Source organism: Pezoporus flaviventris, unplaced genomic scaffold (assembly GCF_033815535.1).
Source record: "Pezoporus flaviventris isolate CSIRO_AGI_PZ_B2104156 unplaced genomic scaffold, CSIRO_AGI_Pfla_v1 ptg000036l, whole genome shotgun sequence".
NCBI lineage: Eukaryota > Metazoa > Chordata > Aves > Psittaciformes > Psittacidae > Pezoporus > Pezoporus flaviventris.
In genome coordinates, this window is record NW_026892584.1 from 39,909,920 (window position 1) to 39,926,812 (window position 16,893).

The following is a 16,893-nucleotide window of genomic DNA, read 5'->3' on the forward strand; positions in this document are numbered from 1 at the left end:
ATAAGTTAACTGTGTATGCATTTACTGCCATAGTAAATGATAAATAGTAAAGAAGGTTTAAGATTGGTAAGTAAAGAATGGAGCTATTGGAAAACAATACCTTGTAGAACTGCATTTACTTAAAATGTCCTCTCCAGCTAGTTGGAGAATCTCCAGTCAAGTACTAACTGGATGTACTTCTTGTAGTTCCGTACAGACATTGCAAGGACAGAGTACCTTTCCAATGCAGATGAGAGGCTTCGCTGGCAAGCAAGTTCTCTACCTGCAGATGACCTGTGCACTGAGAATGCCATCATGCTCAAGCGGTTCAATAGGTACTTCATTCTAAGCCGTAGAATTCTAAACCAACATTCTCACAGGAGCTTTGCACCTATCTAAGAATCACAGTAACTCTCTCAAAGCAGCTTCAGAAATTTCACTGTTGTGAGAACTTACAGTATTCGTAAAAGCTTCTCAACTGTGTGTAAACATAAAAGCTCATTCATCTTTCCTTGCCTTTTTTGTTATGCATAGCTGTTAAAATAAATTGGCCTGAACTGAAGCTATTTTGTTGCCCAAATACAGACATACCTTTCAGAACTCTTAACTAAGTCACTGAACCTGGCCAGCTTATTCCTTCAACATACGGGCTTTTAGAGTTGAGACTTAACACAACCTAAATTCATAAAACTGCTTAGAGGCTGTCTGCAGTCAAAACCCAAATAATGACAGTGGTTTATTACCAACTTAGGTATCCATTGATCATTGATCCCTCCGGGCAAGCTACAGAGTTTATCATGAATGAATATAAAGACCGTAAGATAACTCGTACTAGTTTCTTGGATGATGCTTTCAGGAAGAACTTGGAAAGCGCCTTGAGATTTGGTAACCCACTTCTGGTCCAGGTTAGTTGCATAATGATGTAGAAACTACTAAGAATTCTGCCTTGTACTAGAAAACTTTATGATTGTTCTGTTACTAAGGTGCAAACAACTTGATTTTCAAACCATGATTTAACAAGTAAACTAGTACTCAGTCATATATGAGGTGTTACTCCTTAGAAAAATATGGTGAGATACACAATCCAAGTCCATTCGCACCATTTCAAGATCAAATGCTTTTATTTTGAAGTGATCTTTAATTCCATTTTACAAAATGACTTGCAACCTGTCTGTCTGTCCTTTGTTTCTGTTTGCTATCTCTAGTCATAGATAATAGTACCTATTGCAGCTAATCATCTAGAACTAAGTCTACTCTGAGTAGCAGGAAGAAGTTTCAGTAATACAAAGAAATGGGCAATGGTAGGAATAGTGACTTTGACTTCAGATGGATATGGTTTTTTGTTTCATAGTATGGAAGTGAGGAAGAAAAAGGATTAGCTTGCAGATGGGATCAGTAACTGTTGCCTGTGCTGCTTAGAAAAGGTCTTGCTATGAATTAGAACTAACACAATTATGACCATTAATAATACCCCCCTTCCAAGAATTTGTGTTGTAGTAGCCTCAGCTGTGTGCTTGTGTAGCTCAGCTACAGATATAAACTAGAAATACCTTTGAATGTGATCCATATTCCAAACCAACTGTAAATTGATTGCTCACCAAACTTTATGCCCTAGTTGGATCAGATTTTTTAGCTTGAGACACTTGCAAGCAACAGAATATTTTAACAAATCTCTGCTTCTAGGATGTGGAGAGCTATGATCCAGTTCTGAATCCTGTTCTGAATCGTGAAGTCCGGAGAACTGGAGGCAGAGTTCTGATTACTCTTGGAGACCAAGATATTGATTTGTCACCATCCTTTGTTATCTTCCTCTCCACCAGAGATCCAACAGTAAGTAAAACAAAAGGCTATCCTGCTTATAGAAATGGTATGTCAGAGAACTGAGAGAGTTTTTTGTGTTTCCTGTGACAGGTTGAATTCCCACCAGACCTCTGCTCTCGTGTTACGTTTGTGAACTTCACAGTTACTCGCAGCAGTTTACAGAGCCAGTGTCTGAATGAAGTCCTGAAAGCTGAAAGACCAGATGTTGATGAAAAGCGCTCTGACCTCCTCAAGCTTCAAGGTAAGCTTGCCAAAATTAAAGTGACTTCCTCCTGTTCCAAAACAGTGCAGTGATTTTCTGTAGCTGTAGAAATACACAGTGAAATATCTTTATAGCTGATACTCTTGCTTTTTTAGAATGTCCAATGACAAAGCATGCAGAATTCATGTAATTCTTAGGAACTAATACATCTCTACATATGTAACCTAATTTTTCTTCTAATTAAGGTGAATTTCAGCTGCGCTTGCGTCAGTTGGAAAAATCCCTACTACAGGCGCTTAATGAAGTGAAGGGACGTATCCTGGACGATGACACCATCATTACTACTCTTGAGAACCTGAAGAAGGAAGCAGCAGAGGTCACCAGAAAAGTAGAAGAGACAGATATTGTCATGCAAGAAGTGGAGACTGTTTCTCAGCAGTACTTGCCTCTTTCTACAGCATGCAGTAGTATCTACTTTACTATGGAGTCACTGAAACAGGTAGGGTGAGTTGTTCTTCCTTTCAGAAGCTTCATATATTTACAGTTCAAAGCTAAATAGGCACAGCCTAATTCCAGCCCTAGCTGCCATATTACAGTTCGGTAGACGCAAACCATTGACTGTCAAACAGCAGGATTTGAGGGAGAAAAAACAAACTCTTTTGTCTTTCAGATACATTTCCTGTACCAGTACTCTCTGCAGTTTTTCTTGGACATCTATCACAATGTCTTGTATGAGAACCCAAATCTGAAGGGAATTACAGAGAATACTCAGCGTCTCTCAATCATCACAAAGGATCTCTTTCAGGTTCAGTTTTTTAATTACTAAATGTAATTCTATATTATTGAAGAGTCAGAGTTCAAGGCCTCTTACATTGCTGTCTTCACTGTTTTGTTGGTAGGTGGCTTTCAATAGAGTGGCACGTGGTATGCTGCATCAAGATCATATAACGTTTGCTATGTTGTTGGCTCGCATTAAACTGAAAGGCACTATTGGGTAAACATTTGTTTTCTCTCTTCACTTTAGTTAGAAAAGTGAGAGTTGTCTTGAATGCACCTAGCTCAACTCTTCTTTTTCCTTACCATTAGGGAGCCTACATATGATGCAGAATTCCAGCACTTCTTGAGAGGGAAGGAGATTGTACTAAACTCTGCATCTCTCCCAAAAATCAATGGTTTGACTGTAGAGCAAACAGAAGCAATGATGAGGTTGAGCTGCCTTCCGGCATTTAAGGACCTTGTTTCAAAAGTTCAAGCTGATGAGGTGAGTGTCAGTTATGGTTTGTTTCTGCACTAAACTGTCTGCTTAAGCATTTTCAGTGTCTGCTTTAAGAGCTTCATGCTTACAAGTAAGTAATCCTAGTACGAGAAGGGAAGCTTTACAGATTAACTAGTTGCAGTTGTGGAAATGAATGCCCCTACTTCATTTGTAATCCAGCTATGAAACTTGACTTGTAAATACCAGTATTATTCATCACTTGGCCTTGGAAGCAGTTTCATCATTCACCTAACTTTGAGGTCAGCGTTGGTTCCTATGATAGCAGGAAGTGTGATACTGTGTCTCTTTTACTGTATCACTAATGTGATAATGATGCAGTAGATGAGAGCAGTCCTAGCCGTACATAGTATCATTATGGTGGGCCTTGGACGTGACTATTTAAAATAAATTTGGGTAGTGCTCTGCTTCTGGACGCTTTGCTCCTTTTCATGATGTGTTATAAGAATGCATCTGTGTCCTGATTGTGAAACTGTACATTATCTGAAATAATTATTATATAATTATATAAGTATAATAATAATTATCTGAAATAATATGTGTTTGGCTGCCTAGTTTTTATATTAAAAGTTGAATTCTACTTTTGAATTAGACATTGCTACCTCTTAATTTTCCTCAAATTCTTCAGCCTTCAGGTGTAAAAGAACATATAGCTTGGTAGAGATCTGTAGACCCAGGGGAAGTTGGCGGCAATGCAGAATTAAGGGAGATCATTGAATTGATTGTACATGTCTAAAGAAAGCGTAATAGACAAAGCATAATTTGAGGTTTATGTGTGTTTTTTTCTTAAAAAAATAAAAAAAGAAACAGCAACGTTTTGCTTGAAATACATTGAAGCAAAATGAGTCCAGAACTTAATAAATATGCTGGTCAATTTGCAGTCTTGCTCAGGGAAACACTGAAACCATTTATATATGAAACACTCAAGCCACACATGTTTGCGGGTCATAGTGATAGGGGACTCTGCTTTGAAAGGAACAGAGGCATCTATCTGTCGCCCTGACCCAGTCTCAAGGGAGGTGTGTTTCCTACCAGGGGCACGGATCAGGGATGTTGCAGAGACGCTGCCTGGTCTAGTAAATCCCACTATTACCCACTTCTAGTGATCCATGTGGGTGCTAGTGATACAGAGAGCAGTAGCGTAGAGAACATAAAGAAGGACTATAGAGCCCTGGGAGAGGTGATTAGGGGCTCTGGAGCTCAGATAGTCTTTTTGTCAATTCTCCAGGATACAGGGGAGCACCTTAAAAAGGCTAGGAGGATTGGCCAGGTTAATAAATGGTTAGAACGGTGGTGCCATAGTCATGGGTTTGGGTATCTAGAACATGGGATTCAATTTAGGAGGCCAGGTCTACTGGGGGCTGGTGGAGCTGGTCGAAGGGGAAGAGTGGTTTTGGTAGGAGGCTTGCCAGGCTAGTCAAGAAAGCTTTAAACTAGATATGTTGGGGGAGGAGGCATCATTCCATTCCAATAGTCCCAGTCAGTTGCCAGCACCTATAATGAATGCTCGGAGCAATGCAGAGATATTCCAGTGGCTCCAGCCAATGAGCTGGCTTCAGTTGGAGCTCAGCTCAGATGCCTCTATACAAACGCCTGTAGCATGGGGAACAAACAAGAGGAATAAGAGATGTGTGCACATCTATGGGGGTATGATATAATAGGCATCACAGAAACATGGTGGGATGGCTCCTATGACTGGAGTGTTGGAATGGAAGGTTACAGGCTCTTTAGAAAAGACAGGCCCAGCAAACAGGGAGGGGGAGTTGCTATTTATGTTAGGGATAGGCTGGAGAGTATGGAACTCTGCCTGGGGACAGGTGAGCAGTTAACAGAGAGTTTGTGGGTGAGGGTTAAAGGGAGAACAGCTATGGGGGAGATTACCTTGCGGATCTGTTGCCATCTGGTCAAGAGGACTCTGGATGAAGCACTCTATAGACAGATAGGAAAAGCCTCACGCTCGCAGGCCCTTGTTCTCATGGGTGACTTCAACCACCCTGGCATCTATTGGAAGGACATACAGCCCAGTACAAGCAATCCAGGCGGTTCCTCGATTGTGTGGAAGACAACTTCCTTCTGCAAGTAATAGAGGAGCCGACAAGGAGAGGTGCCATGCTTGACCTCGTGCTCACCAACAGGGAAGGGCTCATTGGAAATGTGATGCTCCAGGGCAGCCTTGAATGCAGCGATCATGAGATGGTTGAATTTGAGATCCTCAGGACAGTGAGAAGAGCGTGCAGCAAGCTCACTGCCCTGGACTTCAAGCAAGCAGACTTTGACCTCTTCAGGAACCTGCTTAGTAAGGTTCCATGGGATACACCCCTAGAGGGCAGAGGGGCCCAAAACTGTTTTTTGATATTAAAGGATGACCTGCTACAAGCTCAGGAATGTTGCATCCCAACCAGAAGGAAGTGCAGCAGGAGGGCCAGGAGACCTCCTTGGATGGATAAGGAGCTGCTGAGGAAAATTCAAAGGAAAAAAGTGGCTTATAAAAGGTGGAAGCAAGGACAGGCAGCCTGGGAAGAGTACAGGGATGTTGTCTGGGAAGCTAGGGACCAGGTTAGGAAAGCTAAGGCCCAGTTAGAATTAAACTTGGCTAGGGATGTGAAAGATAACAGTAAGAAATTCTGCAGGTACATTGCAAGTAAAAGACAGACTAGGGACAACGTGGACTCTCTCCGGAAGCTATCAGGAGAACTGGCTACCCTGGATTTGGAGAAGGCTGAGGTTCTTAATGACTTCTTTGCCTCAGTCTTCACTGGCAAATGCTCTGCCACACCACCCAAGTCTTGGAAGGCAGATGCAGGGACTGTGAGAATGAAGACCTTAGGCCCACTGTAGGAGAGGATCTGGTTCCAGACCATCCTAAGAACCTGAATGTGCACAAGGCCCTGGGACCTGATGAAATCCATCCGTGGGTCCTGAAGGAGCTGGCAAATGAAGTTGCTAAGCCACTGGCCATCATATTTGAAAAACCATGGCAGTCAGGTGAAGTTCCTGATGACTGGAAAAAGGGAAATATAACCCCCATTTTCAAGAAGGGGAAAATGGATGACCTGGGGAATTACAGACCAGTCAGTCTCACCTCTGTGCCTGGCAAAATCTTGGAGCAGATTCTCCTGGAAGGCATGCTAAGGCACATGAAAAGCAACAAGGTGCTTAGTGACAGCCAGCATGGCTTCACTAAGGGGAAATCCTGCCTGACCAATTTGGTGGCCTTCTATGATGGGGCTACAGAACTGATGGACAGGGGTAGAGCAGTTGATGTCATCTACCTGGACTTGTGTAAAGCATTCGACACTGTCCCAGACGACATCCTTGTCTCTAAATTGGAGAGGCATCAATTTGATGGATGGACCACTTGATGGATAAAGAACTGGCTGGATGGCCGCACGGAAAGAGTTGTGGTCAATGGCTCAGTGTCCGGCTGGAGACCAGTAATGAGTGGAGACCCTCAGGGGTAGGTTTTGGGACCGGTCTTGTTCAACATGGACAAGGACAGTGGGATTGGTTGCGCCCTCAGCAAGTTTGCCAATGACTCCAAGCTGTGTGGTTCAGTTGATACACTGGAGGGAAGGAATGCCATCCAGAGGGACCTTGACACACTTGTGAGGTGGGCTGGTGCCAACCTCATGAAGTTTAGCCATGACGAGTGCAGGGTCCTACACCTGGGTCGGAACAATCCCAGGCACAGCTACAGGTTGGGCAGAGAAGAGATTCAGAGCAGCCTTGCAGAGAAGGACTTGGGGCTGTGTTGGTTGATGAGAAAATGAACATGAGCAGGCAGTGTGTGCTCACAGCCCAGAAAGCCAACCGTATCCTGGGCTGCATCAAGAGGAGCGTGACCAGCAGGTCAAAGGAGGTGATCCTGCCCCTCTACTCTGCTCTTGTGAGACCTCACCTGCAGCATTGTGTAAGTTCTGGTGTCCTCAACATAAAAAGGGCATGGAACTGTTGGAACAAGTCCAGAGGAGGCCACGAGGATGATCAGGGGACTGAAGCACCTCCCATATGAAGACAGGCTGAGGAAGTTGGGGCTGTTCAGCCTGGAGAAGAGAAGGCTGCTTGGAGACCTCATAGCAGCCTTCCAGTATCTGAAGGGGGCCTGTAGGGATGCTGGGGATGGACTCTTCATTAGGGACCGTAGTGATAGGACAAGGGGTAACAGGTTAAAACTTAAACAGGGGAAGTTTAGATTGGATAGAAGGAAGAAGTTCTTTCCTGTTAGGGTGGTGAGGCACTTTAATGGGTTGCCCAGGGAAGTTGTGAAAGCTCCATCTCTGGCAGTGTTCAAGGCCAGGTTGGACAGAGCCTTGGGTGACATGGTTTAGTGTGAGGTGTCCCTGCCCATGGCAGGAGGATTGGAACTAGATGATCTTAAGGTCCTTTCCAATCCTAACTATTCTATGATTCTATATCTGAAAGTCTTGAAAAGACCAGATTATGTTGAGCATTGAACAGTATTGGGGGCTAAGTTTAATGTATGACTGAATTTCATTAATAGAATTGTGCTTCTGTTTAACAGTGTTAGCCTTATTTCTCAAGACTTACTCATAGACTCAAGCTGGTAGTTAATTAAACCTTTTGTTCTAAAGATAGATGGTAAGGTACTAGCATCAAATGGGAAAAATCTTATGAACTTGTACATTTCATTGTTTAAACACTTAACTGCTTACTAGATTTTTTTAAAATACTTGCAAATCCAAGCCTAGTAAAGCTTGGACTGTACTTAGTTCAACCCTACCCTAGCAATCCTTGTTTCCTAGTGGAAGTTGGTATGTAGCTGAACACTTCTGCAGTACATTAAATTCTAGATTTTAAGGCTGAGATTGAACATCTCTGTTGCACCATGAACAGGACCTGCACCTTGCAGAATATTTTTTTGATGCCATTAAACACCATTTCATTTTCTTTGCATTTTCTTTCAATACAGCAATTCTGTATCTGGCTGGATAGCAGTTCACCAGAGCAGACTGTACCATATCTTTGGAGTGAAGAAAAGCCTGCAAGTAAGTTAAGTTGCACTATTGTCCACATCAATCTACTGTACTGATGTAAGTAGAATTATTGTGATTTAAGAGCAATTCTGAAGTAGAATTTTAATTTGGACCTTAATGCCTGGGAAGATCATCAAGTTGGGATTTTCAGAGAACTTCAAGTCTGGTGGTTTTGGTTTCAGGTCTTCTGCTGTGGATGAAATGTACTTCTGCAGTCTCATTAGAATACATAATAGTTTGGATTAACCTTATTCATTGCAAATCTGGAGGCAGCTCAGTACTCTAGAAACCTCCAACACACATTTTCTGAGGACAGGACAGGGCAAATCTACTTAGAGCTTAAGTCTAACTATTGCTCTTCAGTTTCTCCCCTGTCTGAAAGGTAATATTAGGAAGTGTTTGCCATCTGTGATCATTCAGGGCTTATTCCCATAGGTGGCTTTCTAAATTAAGGATTCTAAGCTTGTGTTTACTAGCTGCTGTAAAGCTGCTTGACTATTAACTTAAGCTTAACCTAGAGTTAATGCTTAATATTAACACTAGTTTATCTGTCCATACTAGACAAGTATGTAATACTTCAAAATCTAGCAGAACAGCAAATTGTTGAATGAGAAGGAGAGATCTGGAAGTTAAAATCACTTAGTTGCAGTACTTCTGGACTGTAGAGTTTGGGAACTGGTAGTATTTCAGTACAATCCAAAAACATCTTGTCAGGGTAGGCTTTTAAAGGGTTACCACATGAGCAATTGAGCAGGTAATTAAAATATTGCAGGAGACAAGGCAACTGAAGTTGGTAAGTTTCTTTTGACATCACAGTGAAGATAGAATATAATCATTCCATTAAAACATTGCAGCAGAGCCTTCAAAGGGATAATTAATTTTCTAAATATCTAGTCTTCATAATAAGATGGAAAAAATGGAATGGAGAATTGAGGGAAGTGTTGAGAATGGTTTTCTTACCTGTCCCTCTAATCCTCTTTCCTGTTTTCAGCTCCTATTGGACAGGCCATTCATCGCTTACTTCTCATCCAGGCCTTCCGTCCAGATCGTTTGTTGGCAATGGCACATACATTTGTTTCAACAAATCTTGGAGAGTCTTTCATGTCCATTATGGAGCAGCCTTTAGATCTGACACACATCGTAGATACAGAGGTAACCCACTTGTTTTTGAAAGGCTGGGTAATTTTACCTTAGTTTTCCATTGTGAGTAAAGCTACCCATCAGAACACTTCTTTCACTTATCCTTGTCACCATGGAATGATGGTATTTTTTTTTCCTATTTGTTAATGTAAAACTTAAAGTAGCATAAAGTCTTTAGCTGGCCAGAGGAGTAAAAAGACTGAGCTTACTGCATTCTCATATTCAAGTAATGACTGATTCGTATCCTTTTAAACCAGGTGAAACCTAATACCCCGGTGCTGATGTGTTCAGTGCCTGGTTATGATGCCAGTGGCCATGTGGAAGATCTTGCAGCTGAGCAGAATACACAGATTACTTCTATTGCTATTGGTATGAACACACCTTATTTCATCATCTAAGCATAAATGAAATAGTTACCAGTAAGAGCTTTAGCAACCTGTCTGTCTTTCAGGCTCTGCTGAAGGGTTTAACCAAGCAGATAAAGCAATAAACACAGCAGTGAAATCTGGAAGGTAAGTTCTGTCTCCTTTTTAGCTAGCATATTGTCTAGTAGAAAGGTAAACAGGGGGAAGGAGGAACTAATCTATTGGCTAAATAGATAAAATTGAGTAAAAAAAAATGGGGACCATATTCTGAACTGAAATTTGTAGTAACTGAAGCTCAGCTGTTCACAATTCCTATTTGGTATAAATATTTTCAAGAGAAATAGGTTGTATCTGCAAAACAGGGAATTTAGCCCATTTACAGTACACAGTAACTGATTCTATGTAAAAGGTTTGAAAGAGGAAGAAAAATAAGTAACATTGATGCTGTATTCTATGACTCTTTATTGTGATTATAGCCAGGATCCATAAGCTGTACATTAAAAAGCACTTGTTCTGTTTCAAAACTTCACAGGTGGGTAATGCTGAAGAATGTTCACCTGGCTCCTGGCTGGCTCATGCAACTGGAAAAGAAGCTGCATTCCCTACAACCCCATGCTTGTTTCAGACTCTTCCTTACCATGGAGATAAATCCAAAGGTAACATTGATTTGAAGTCAGCAGGTCAGGGGATGTGATTCTCCCCTGTATTCCACTCTTGTGAGACCTCATCTGTAGTACTGTGTTCAGTTCTGGGGCCCCAAACATAAAAGGAACATGGACCTGCTGTGGAGGGAGCCCAGAGAAGGGCCACAAAGATGATCAGAGGGCTGGAGCATGTCTCCTATGGAGACACGCTGAAAGAACAGGGCTTATTCAGCCTGGAGAAGAGAAGGCTCTAAGGGAGACCTTAGAGCAGCCTTCAGGTACCTAAAGGAGCCTACAAGAACGCTGGAAAGGTACTACTTTTTACAAGGGCATGTAGTGGCAGAACAAGGGGGAATCACTTTAAACTGAAAAAGGGTAGATTTAGATTAGATATTAAGAAGAAATTCTCACTGTGAGGGTGGTGAGACACTGGGTCGGGTTGACCAGAGAAGCTGTGGCTGTGGCTGTGGCTATGCCCCATCCCTGGCAGGGTTCAAGGGCAGGTTGGTTGGGGCTTTGTGCAACCTGCTCTAGTGGAGATGTCCTGCCCATGGCAGGGGCACTGGGAGTAGATGATCTCTAAGGTACCTTCCTGGAACTAGATGATCTCTAAGGTACCTTACAAACCATTCCATGATTCCTTTTGCTGTTTCCCCTACCCTCCAAAAGAAAGGCAGGTTGTTAGTGTGTGTGCTCACAAAGAGGTTTGGAAGATAATGTAAACTGTGCTGTTAGAGGGCTAACTGTGCTGTTAGTACAGGCTAAAGGAGCTGTTTATCGATCTTTTCTAGGTGCCAGTGAATTTGCTACGTGCCGGTCGAATCTTTGTGTTTGAACCTCCTCCTGGTGTAAAGGCAAACATGCTGAGGACTTTCAGTAGCATTCCAGTTTCTAGAATGTGCAAGGTAAGGCTGCATAGATGAAAGAAAATGGGAGTGTGTTCATTAAAATCTTACCTTTAGATGATAAAACCTCAGCTTCTAAGATGCACATAGTATGTTGGGTTTTTTTTTCTCACAGAAGTAAAGTAGTGGTTGCTTTTTCTGTTGATAGAATATGTTCAGTTTTGGTAGCAATTTGGCACTAAATCTGATGTTTTCTTTTAGCAGGCTTTGATTTTTATCAGATCACTTGAGCAACAGTTTATTTATACTCCTTTTTCTCTCCACTTCCTAGTCTCCCAATGAGCGTGCTCGTCTATATTTCCTCCTTGCCTGGTTCCATGCCATTATCCAAGAGCGCTTGCGCTACGCTCCATTGGGTTGGTCCAAGAAGTATGAATTTGGAGAATCTGATCTGAGATCTGCCTGTGACACAGTAGATACATGGCTGGATGATACAGCAAAGGCAAGTATTGTGTACTTAAGTATAGGTTATTAGATTACTGAAGATTTTCACTGAAACAGTCGGTTCTGGAAACATTTACTAAATTGAATGAGTAGGCACAAATAATCTGATGGCAATTTAACTTAGTTCTTGAATTTGATTCCTCAATCAGAGTAAATGTTAAAAGGTTTGTTTCTGCTAATTACGTTGCATGTTATTTACAGGGTCGCCAAAACATTTCACCTGATAAAATCCCGTGGTCTGCATTAAAGACACTGATGGCACAGTCTATCTATGGAGGTCGTATCGATAATGAATTTGATCAGCGTTTGTTGAACACTTTCTTGGAACGTCTGTTCACTACTTTGAGTTTTGATAGTGAATTTAAACTGGCTTGTAAAGTTGATGGACACAAAGATATCCAGATGCCAGATGGAATCAGGTATCATTCTTTCCTTATCCTGATCTGTATGTAAAAATTTTTTTTTTTTTTTTTAATTAAAAAAACCCTACCCTAACCTGTATGCTTGTGGTGGGATTTAAGTGCATAAATATTTGTCTTGGGCAAAGAATTACCTTGCCATTTTAATAGAGGAAATCTTCTAATATTAAAACTATTAATTACAGACGTGAAGAATTTGTCCAGTGGGTTGAGATGCTGCCAGATACACAAACCCCATCATGGCTGGGCCTGCCAAATAATGCAGAGAAAGTTCTTCTAACCACACAAGGTAGAATCAGAACTATAACAGTGTCTTGCTTACATTACTAGGTTGCCATTAACTGAAAAGCAGAAATCTGACTGAACAGTTGATGACTTTCCCCTCCTCCCCCAGCATATTTGGTTTAATTTCCCATCCTGATCCTGGAAAGCTTTATTGTTGGCTCTGGAGCTACCTACTGCTAAGTAGCTCTGAATTTTAGGCCTAGACTAGGGAAAAATGTAAGTCCTAGTTCTTGCATGTAGCAGGATGTTTTCATCTTGATGCCACTGCTCTGACTAACAGCATATCTTCTGTATTAGGCATAGATATGATCAGTAAAATGCTGAAAATGCAGATGCTAGAGGATGAGGATGATCTGGCTTATGCAGAAACTGAAAAGAAGGCAAGAACTGATTCTACATCAGATGGTCGCCCAGCCTGGATGAGAACACTGCATACCACAGCCTCTAACTGGCTTCACCTTATCCCACAAACTCTAAACCATCTGAAGCGGACTGTGGAAAACATTAAGGTAAGAACCAGGTTTTATCTGATGTGGGCATGGGAAGTGTGCAAGTTCGTGTGCACTGGAATGAGTGCATTGTGATTTACAGATACTGATGAAACTGCTGGGGGGAAATGGAACCTGTATTGATGCTGATTCTGATTGCCATAGCTATGTAGAGCCCCTCTGGATTTCTTGAAATGCTCTTAAAAGTTGGTTTATGTCTTGTGGGTATTATTTGAAGAAGTACAATGGCAAACTGTCAAGGGTATCACTTTCAAAGCTTCTCTGTGATCAGGTAGCAAGAAGCAAGTGCTTCCTGTTGTACTTGTAGCACACTGACTTCTAGTTTTGATACTGCCTCTACAGCCAGTGCACATTAAATACTGCTATGATTTAGTGAGGGGAGATAGGGCATCAGCTTCTCTTAACTGGGAACAGAAGTTGCAAGGGCTGGGTGCAACTCTTGAGATCTAGACAGTAGTACCCTAAGCTCTGACTCGGGAATAAGCTCCACAAATGAATGCGATCATGATTGTTTAACAGCTTCTAAAGACTTACTCTGGCATAGTAGGTGAGAACCTTTTGTTGCTGACTAAATAAATCCAGAGTTGATGGGAAGGAGCTGCAGCAGGCAGTCTGCATTGATTGTTCAGCTGAGACTTCTACTTCCTTACTTCTCCAAGGGAGGGGAGATGTTGGTTGTAAACAGTCTCCGCAGTTACTTTCTGCACCGAAGACTGCATCTTCATGGTTAATGCTTGTAGTCAGTGTCACTGCTCAGCCCATCCAGGATTTTGGGATTGCTTTTTGTAGCAGTTTTTCAGCAAGAACTTAGATTTGCAACTTGCTTTCAATGTTTTGACCATCAGGATCCTCTGTTCCGATTCTTTGAGAGAGAGGTGAAAATGGGAGCTAAGCTGCTTCAAGATGTTCGTCAGGACCTTGCAGATGTGGTTCAAGTATGTGAAGGAAAAAAGAAACAAACCAACTATTTGCGTACACTTATAAATGAACTGGTGAAAGGTATGGTAATTCAAATTAGCACCTCCCAGTGCTCTTTCCCTTTTGCGCTTTATAAGTTAGAGGCTGTTATGGTCAGCAGCTTAAAAAAAAATTGCAGGAAGGTTTGCGGTGACTTCACCATCTGACACAAACAATACTTTTGAGTCAGGCAATAAAATTCCAGTTGGTTTGGTTTGGGATTTCAAGTTGAGGTAGCTAATATCTGCCTTTTTCGTACAGTTTATATCAGCAGCTAAATTTCTAAGTTGAAATCTTACTGAATTTTCAGTCTCTGAATTGTGAGTGAACAAAATTATTTATACTACAAAGTGAGTAATATTGCTCCTAGAAAATACTCAAATTCTTTAAACTTCTGTTTCAGGATTGTACATAAGCGTGGAATTTTCAGACATCTTGTTTCTAGCAATACACGGTCATCTTCTGCCTGCTTAGAACAAAAGCGTTTCCTGAAACACAGATACCTGACCACTTCAGTCAGTTATAGCTGAGTGTAACTGTGTGTAACTGAAGTGTGTGTATAGCTGAGTATATAGCTGTGTGTAACTGAAGTTGCTGTTGGTTTCTGTAACTGAATGGCTTTTTGAACAAATACTAGACTGGAGGCCTTTTGCTTTGTAATCTTTCAAAGTGAGGAGAAAAATCTTTCACTTACTGAGGAGCCTTTTAAGATAGAGGATTATATCCTGGGTCCAAGTCTTAAATGGCTGTTGGAAGAAAAAATGAAGTGTCAGAATAGTGCATAATTCCCACTTGTATGTCAACAAAACTTGAATCAAATCACATTTTTCATAGGCATCTTGCCTCGGAGCTGGTCTCATTACACAGTGCCAGCTGGTATGACGGTTATTCAGTGGGTGTCTGACTTCAGTGAGCGCATTAAACAGCTGCAGAATATTTCCCAGGCAGCTGCTTCTGGTGGAGCAAAAGAACTAAAGGTATGTAGTGCTGAGTTCTTCTAGAGGTCATTGGTGGAGCTGTGTAACATAATGTTTGTGATAATCATTAATTAATACTGCAGCTGATAGCCTTTTTTCTTTATATTCCTCCTCTCACCCCAAATAGAACATCCACGTATGCCTTGGTGGCCTGTTTGTACCAGAGGCATATATTACTGCCACAAGACAGTACGTTGCACAAGCAAACAGTTGGTCCCTTGAAGAACTCTGTCTTGAGGTCAATGTTACAACTACACAGAATGCAGTGCTGGATGCGTGCAGTTTTGGAGTTACAGGTAAACTCAACCAGAAAGGGGTCCTTCATATAAAATATTTTCAGAAACTTCTGGTATTAAATGTGTTATATTAGATGAAAAAGATCATATTGCAAGAGCTTTCTGAAATTGTTTACTTAATAGGGAAGTACTTACAATGCTAATAAACTTCAAGACTCAGGGCAGTATGTATTTAAGTGGTATTGGATAGAACATCTGCTACAACCTCTTTTATTTTGTAGTATGAATTACCTCTCATTTAGTGGACTTAGTCATTAAATGATACAGTCTTTGTTTGAATGTATGAAAGTCTTAGAACTCTAAAGTGTGTTTCAATTTCCAGGCCTGAAGCTTCAGGGAGCTACATGCAGTAACAACAAGCTGTCCCTTTCAAATGCTATTTCAACTGTACTGCCCATTACACAGCTTCGCTGGATCAAGCAGACAAACGCTGATAAAAAAGCAAATGTTGTAAGTATTGATAAAAACAATTTTTAAAATAATTCTCATAATTACATATACCTAGCAATACTTTTTCCTGAAGCTTTATGAATACTTCTGTTGTGCACCACATTCTGTGGTTTTTATTAGCATTCTCAGAGACAGCTGGTACCTGAATTCCAGGCTAGCAGCAAACAGACCTCGTCTTGACTAGGTCTTTCCTTTATAGTTAGATAAGGAAAGGAGGATGACAGGTATCCAGAAGTCTTAATGCTGTTCAGGCCAAAAGTTGAATTTACACCTCTAAAGGTGCCTGCACTTCAGGTAGATATATGAGGCCTGGGCTTTTTGCTCGTCTTTTGAGTATTGAGTTATCTGAGACTAAAATCCTATCTCGTAAGTACTATGTTGTAGGTACAGAAACTTCTTAACACTCTTCAGCTGCCTTACATAACTCTTCTTCTATATTTATGTTTTTCCCCAGGTGACTTTACCAGTTTATCTGAACTTCACTCGTGCTGATCTGATTTTCACGGTTGACTTCGAAATAGCTACCAAGGAAGACCCCCGTAGCTTCTATGAACGTGGTGTTGCAGTTCTCTGCACTGAGTGAAAATACATGTTTTGACTAGTTAATGCTGCAGTAGTTGTCAGTCTTCTGTGTAGTATTCACCTGTACTTTTGTCACCTGGTTATGTTGTTAGATGGATTTGCGTTGAGTAAAAAGAAAGGGAGCAGTGTGCTGGAAAGCCAATAGGCTAGATTTCTTCTAAGGAAAATTGGCTGAGATTTTTAGAAGGTAATGGGTAGATGTGTTTGGCTGAGACTTTTAGAAGGTAATGGGTAGATGTGGTATTTGATGGGTCATCATATAGTAAATAAAATTCGTAGCAAGACTGTTGACTCTGTTTATGGAAATATAATTCTTACAGTAATTTATTTCAATGGTCTGGAAAAACTATACCTGTGATCTTTTCAGAGAATAAGAACTGAGAAGTTAGTATTCAAGCATATTGTTAACCTTCACACAGCTCAGCAGCTGGTTCAACTAAACTCTAGTAACAAGAACCTTGGAATGTAAGTCTTCGGTGAAGTAACACACAAAGCCTGACATCATGTGCAATGACATCTGGTGCCATTGCATGAATTATTTTCAAAGAACTGTCTCTTGTTTCAAGTAACCTGCATTTACACAGCTGCTGAGATGCACTCAGAAGCCAGAGTATCCCAAGCCAGACTCTCTTGTCGTGTTGAACACGGGGT

The 16,893-nt window shown here is 41.3% G+C and overlaps 1 protein-coding gene across 1 annotated transcript in view; it reads left to right on the forward strand.

The window, feature by feature from the left end:
* Positions 1–16,526, forward strand: part of DYNC1H1 (dynein cytoplasmic 1 heavy chain 1) — a 48,038-nt gene extending 31,512 nt beyond the window's left edge. Inside the window, exons 56-79 of the mRNA XM_061464023.1 lie at positions 187–314; positions 731–884; positions 1,663–1,809; positions 1,891–2,041; positions 2,248–2,501; positions 2,673–2,807; positions 2,902–2,996; positions 3,089–3,263; positions 8,206–8,281; positions 9,261–9,421; positions 9,667–9,778; positions 9,861–9,921; positions 10,307–10,430; positions 11,210–11,323; positions 11,595–11,765; positions 11,969–12,186; positions 12,372–12,475; positions 12,769–12,980; positions 13,826–13,979; positions 14,772–14,914; positions 15,042–15,210; positions 15,533–15,660; positions 16,115–16,429; positions 16,467–16,526. Coding sequence (XP_061320007.1) covers positions 187–314; positions 731–884; positions 1,663–1,809; positions 1,891–2,041; positions 2,248–2,501; positions 2,673–2,807; positions 2,902–2,996; positions 3,089–3,263; positions 8,206–8,281; positions 9,261–9,421; positions 9,667–9,778; positions 9,861–9,921; positions 10,307–10,430; positions 11,210–11,323; positions 11,595–11,765; positions 11,969–12,186; positions 12,372–12,475; positions 12,769–12,980; positions 13,826–13,979; positions 14,772–14,914; positions 15,042–15,210; positions 15,533–15,660; positions 16,115–16,243 — 3,315 coding nt within the window. The 3' untranslated portion in view covers positions 16,244–16,429; positions 16,467–16,526. The remainder of the gene's footprint in view (positions 1–186; positions 315–730; positions 885–1,662; positions 1,810–1,890; positions 2,042–2,247; positions 2,502–2,672; positions 2,808–2,901; positions 2,997–3,088; positions 3,264–8,205; positions 8,282–9,260; positions 9,422–9,666; positions 9,779–9,860; positions 9,922–10,306; positions 10,431–11,209; positions 11,324–11,594; positions 11,766–11,968; positions 12,187–12,371; positions 12,476–12,768; positions 12,981–13,825; positions 13,980–14,771; positions 14,915–15,041; positions 15,211–15,532; positions 15,661–16,114; positions 16,430–16,466) is intronic.
* The last annotated feature ends 367 nt before the right edge of the window (positions 16,527–16,893 follow it).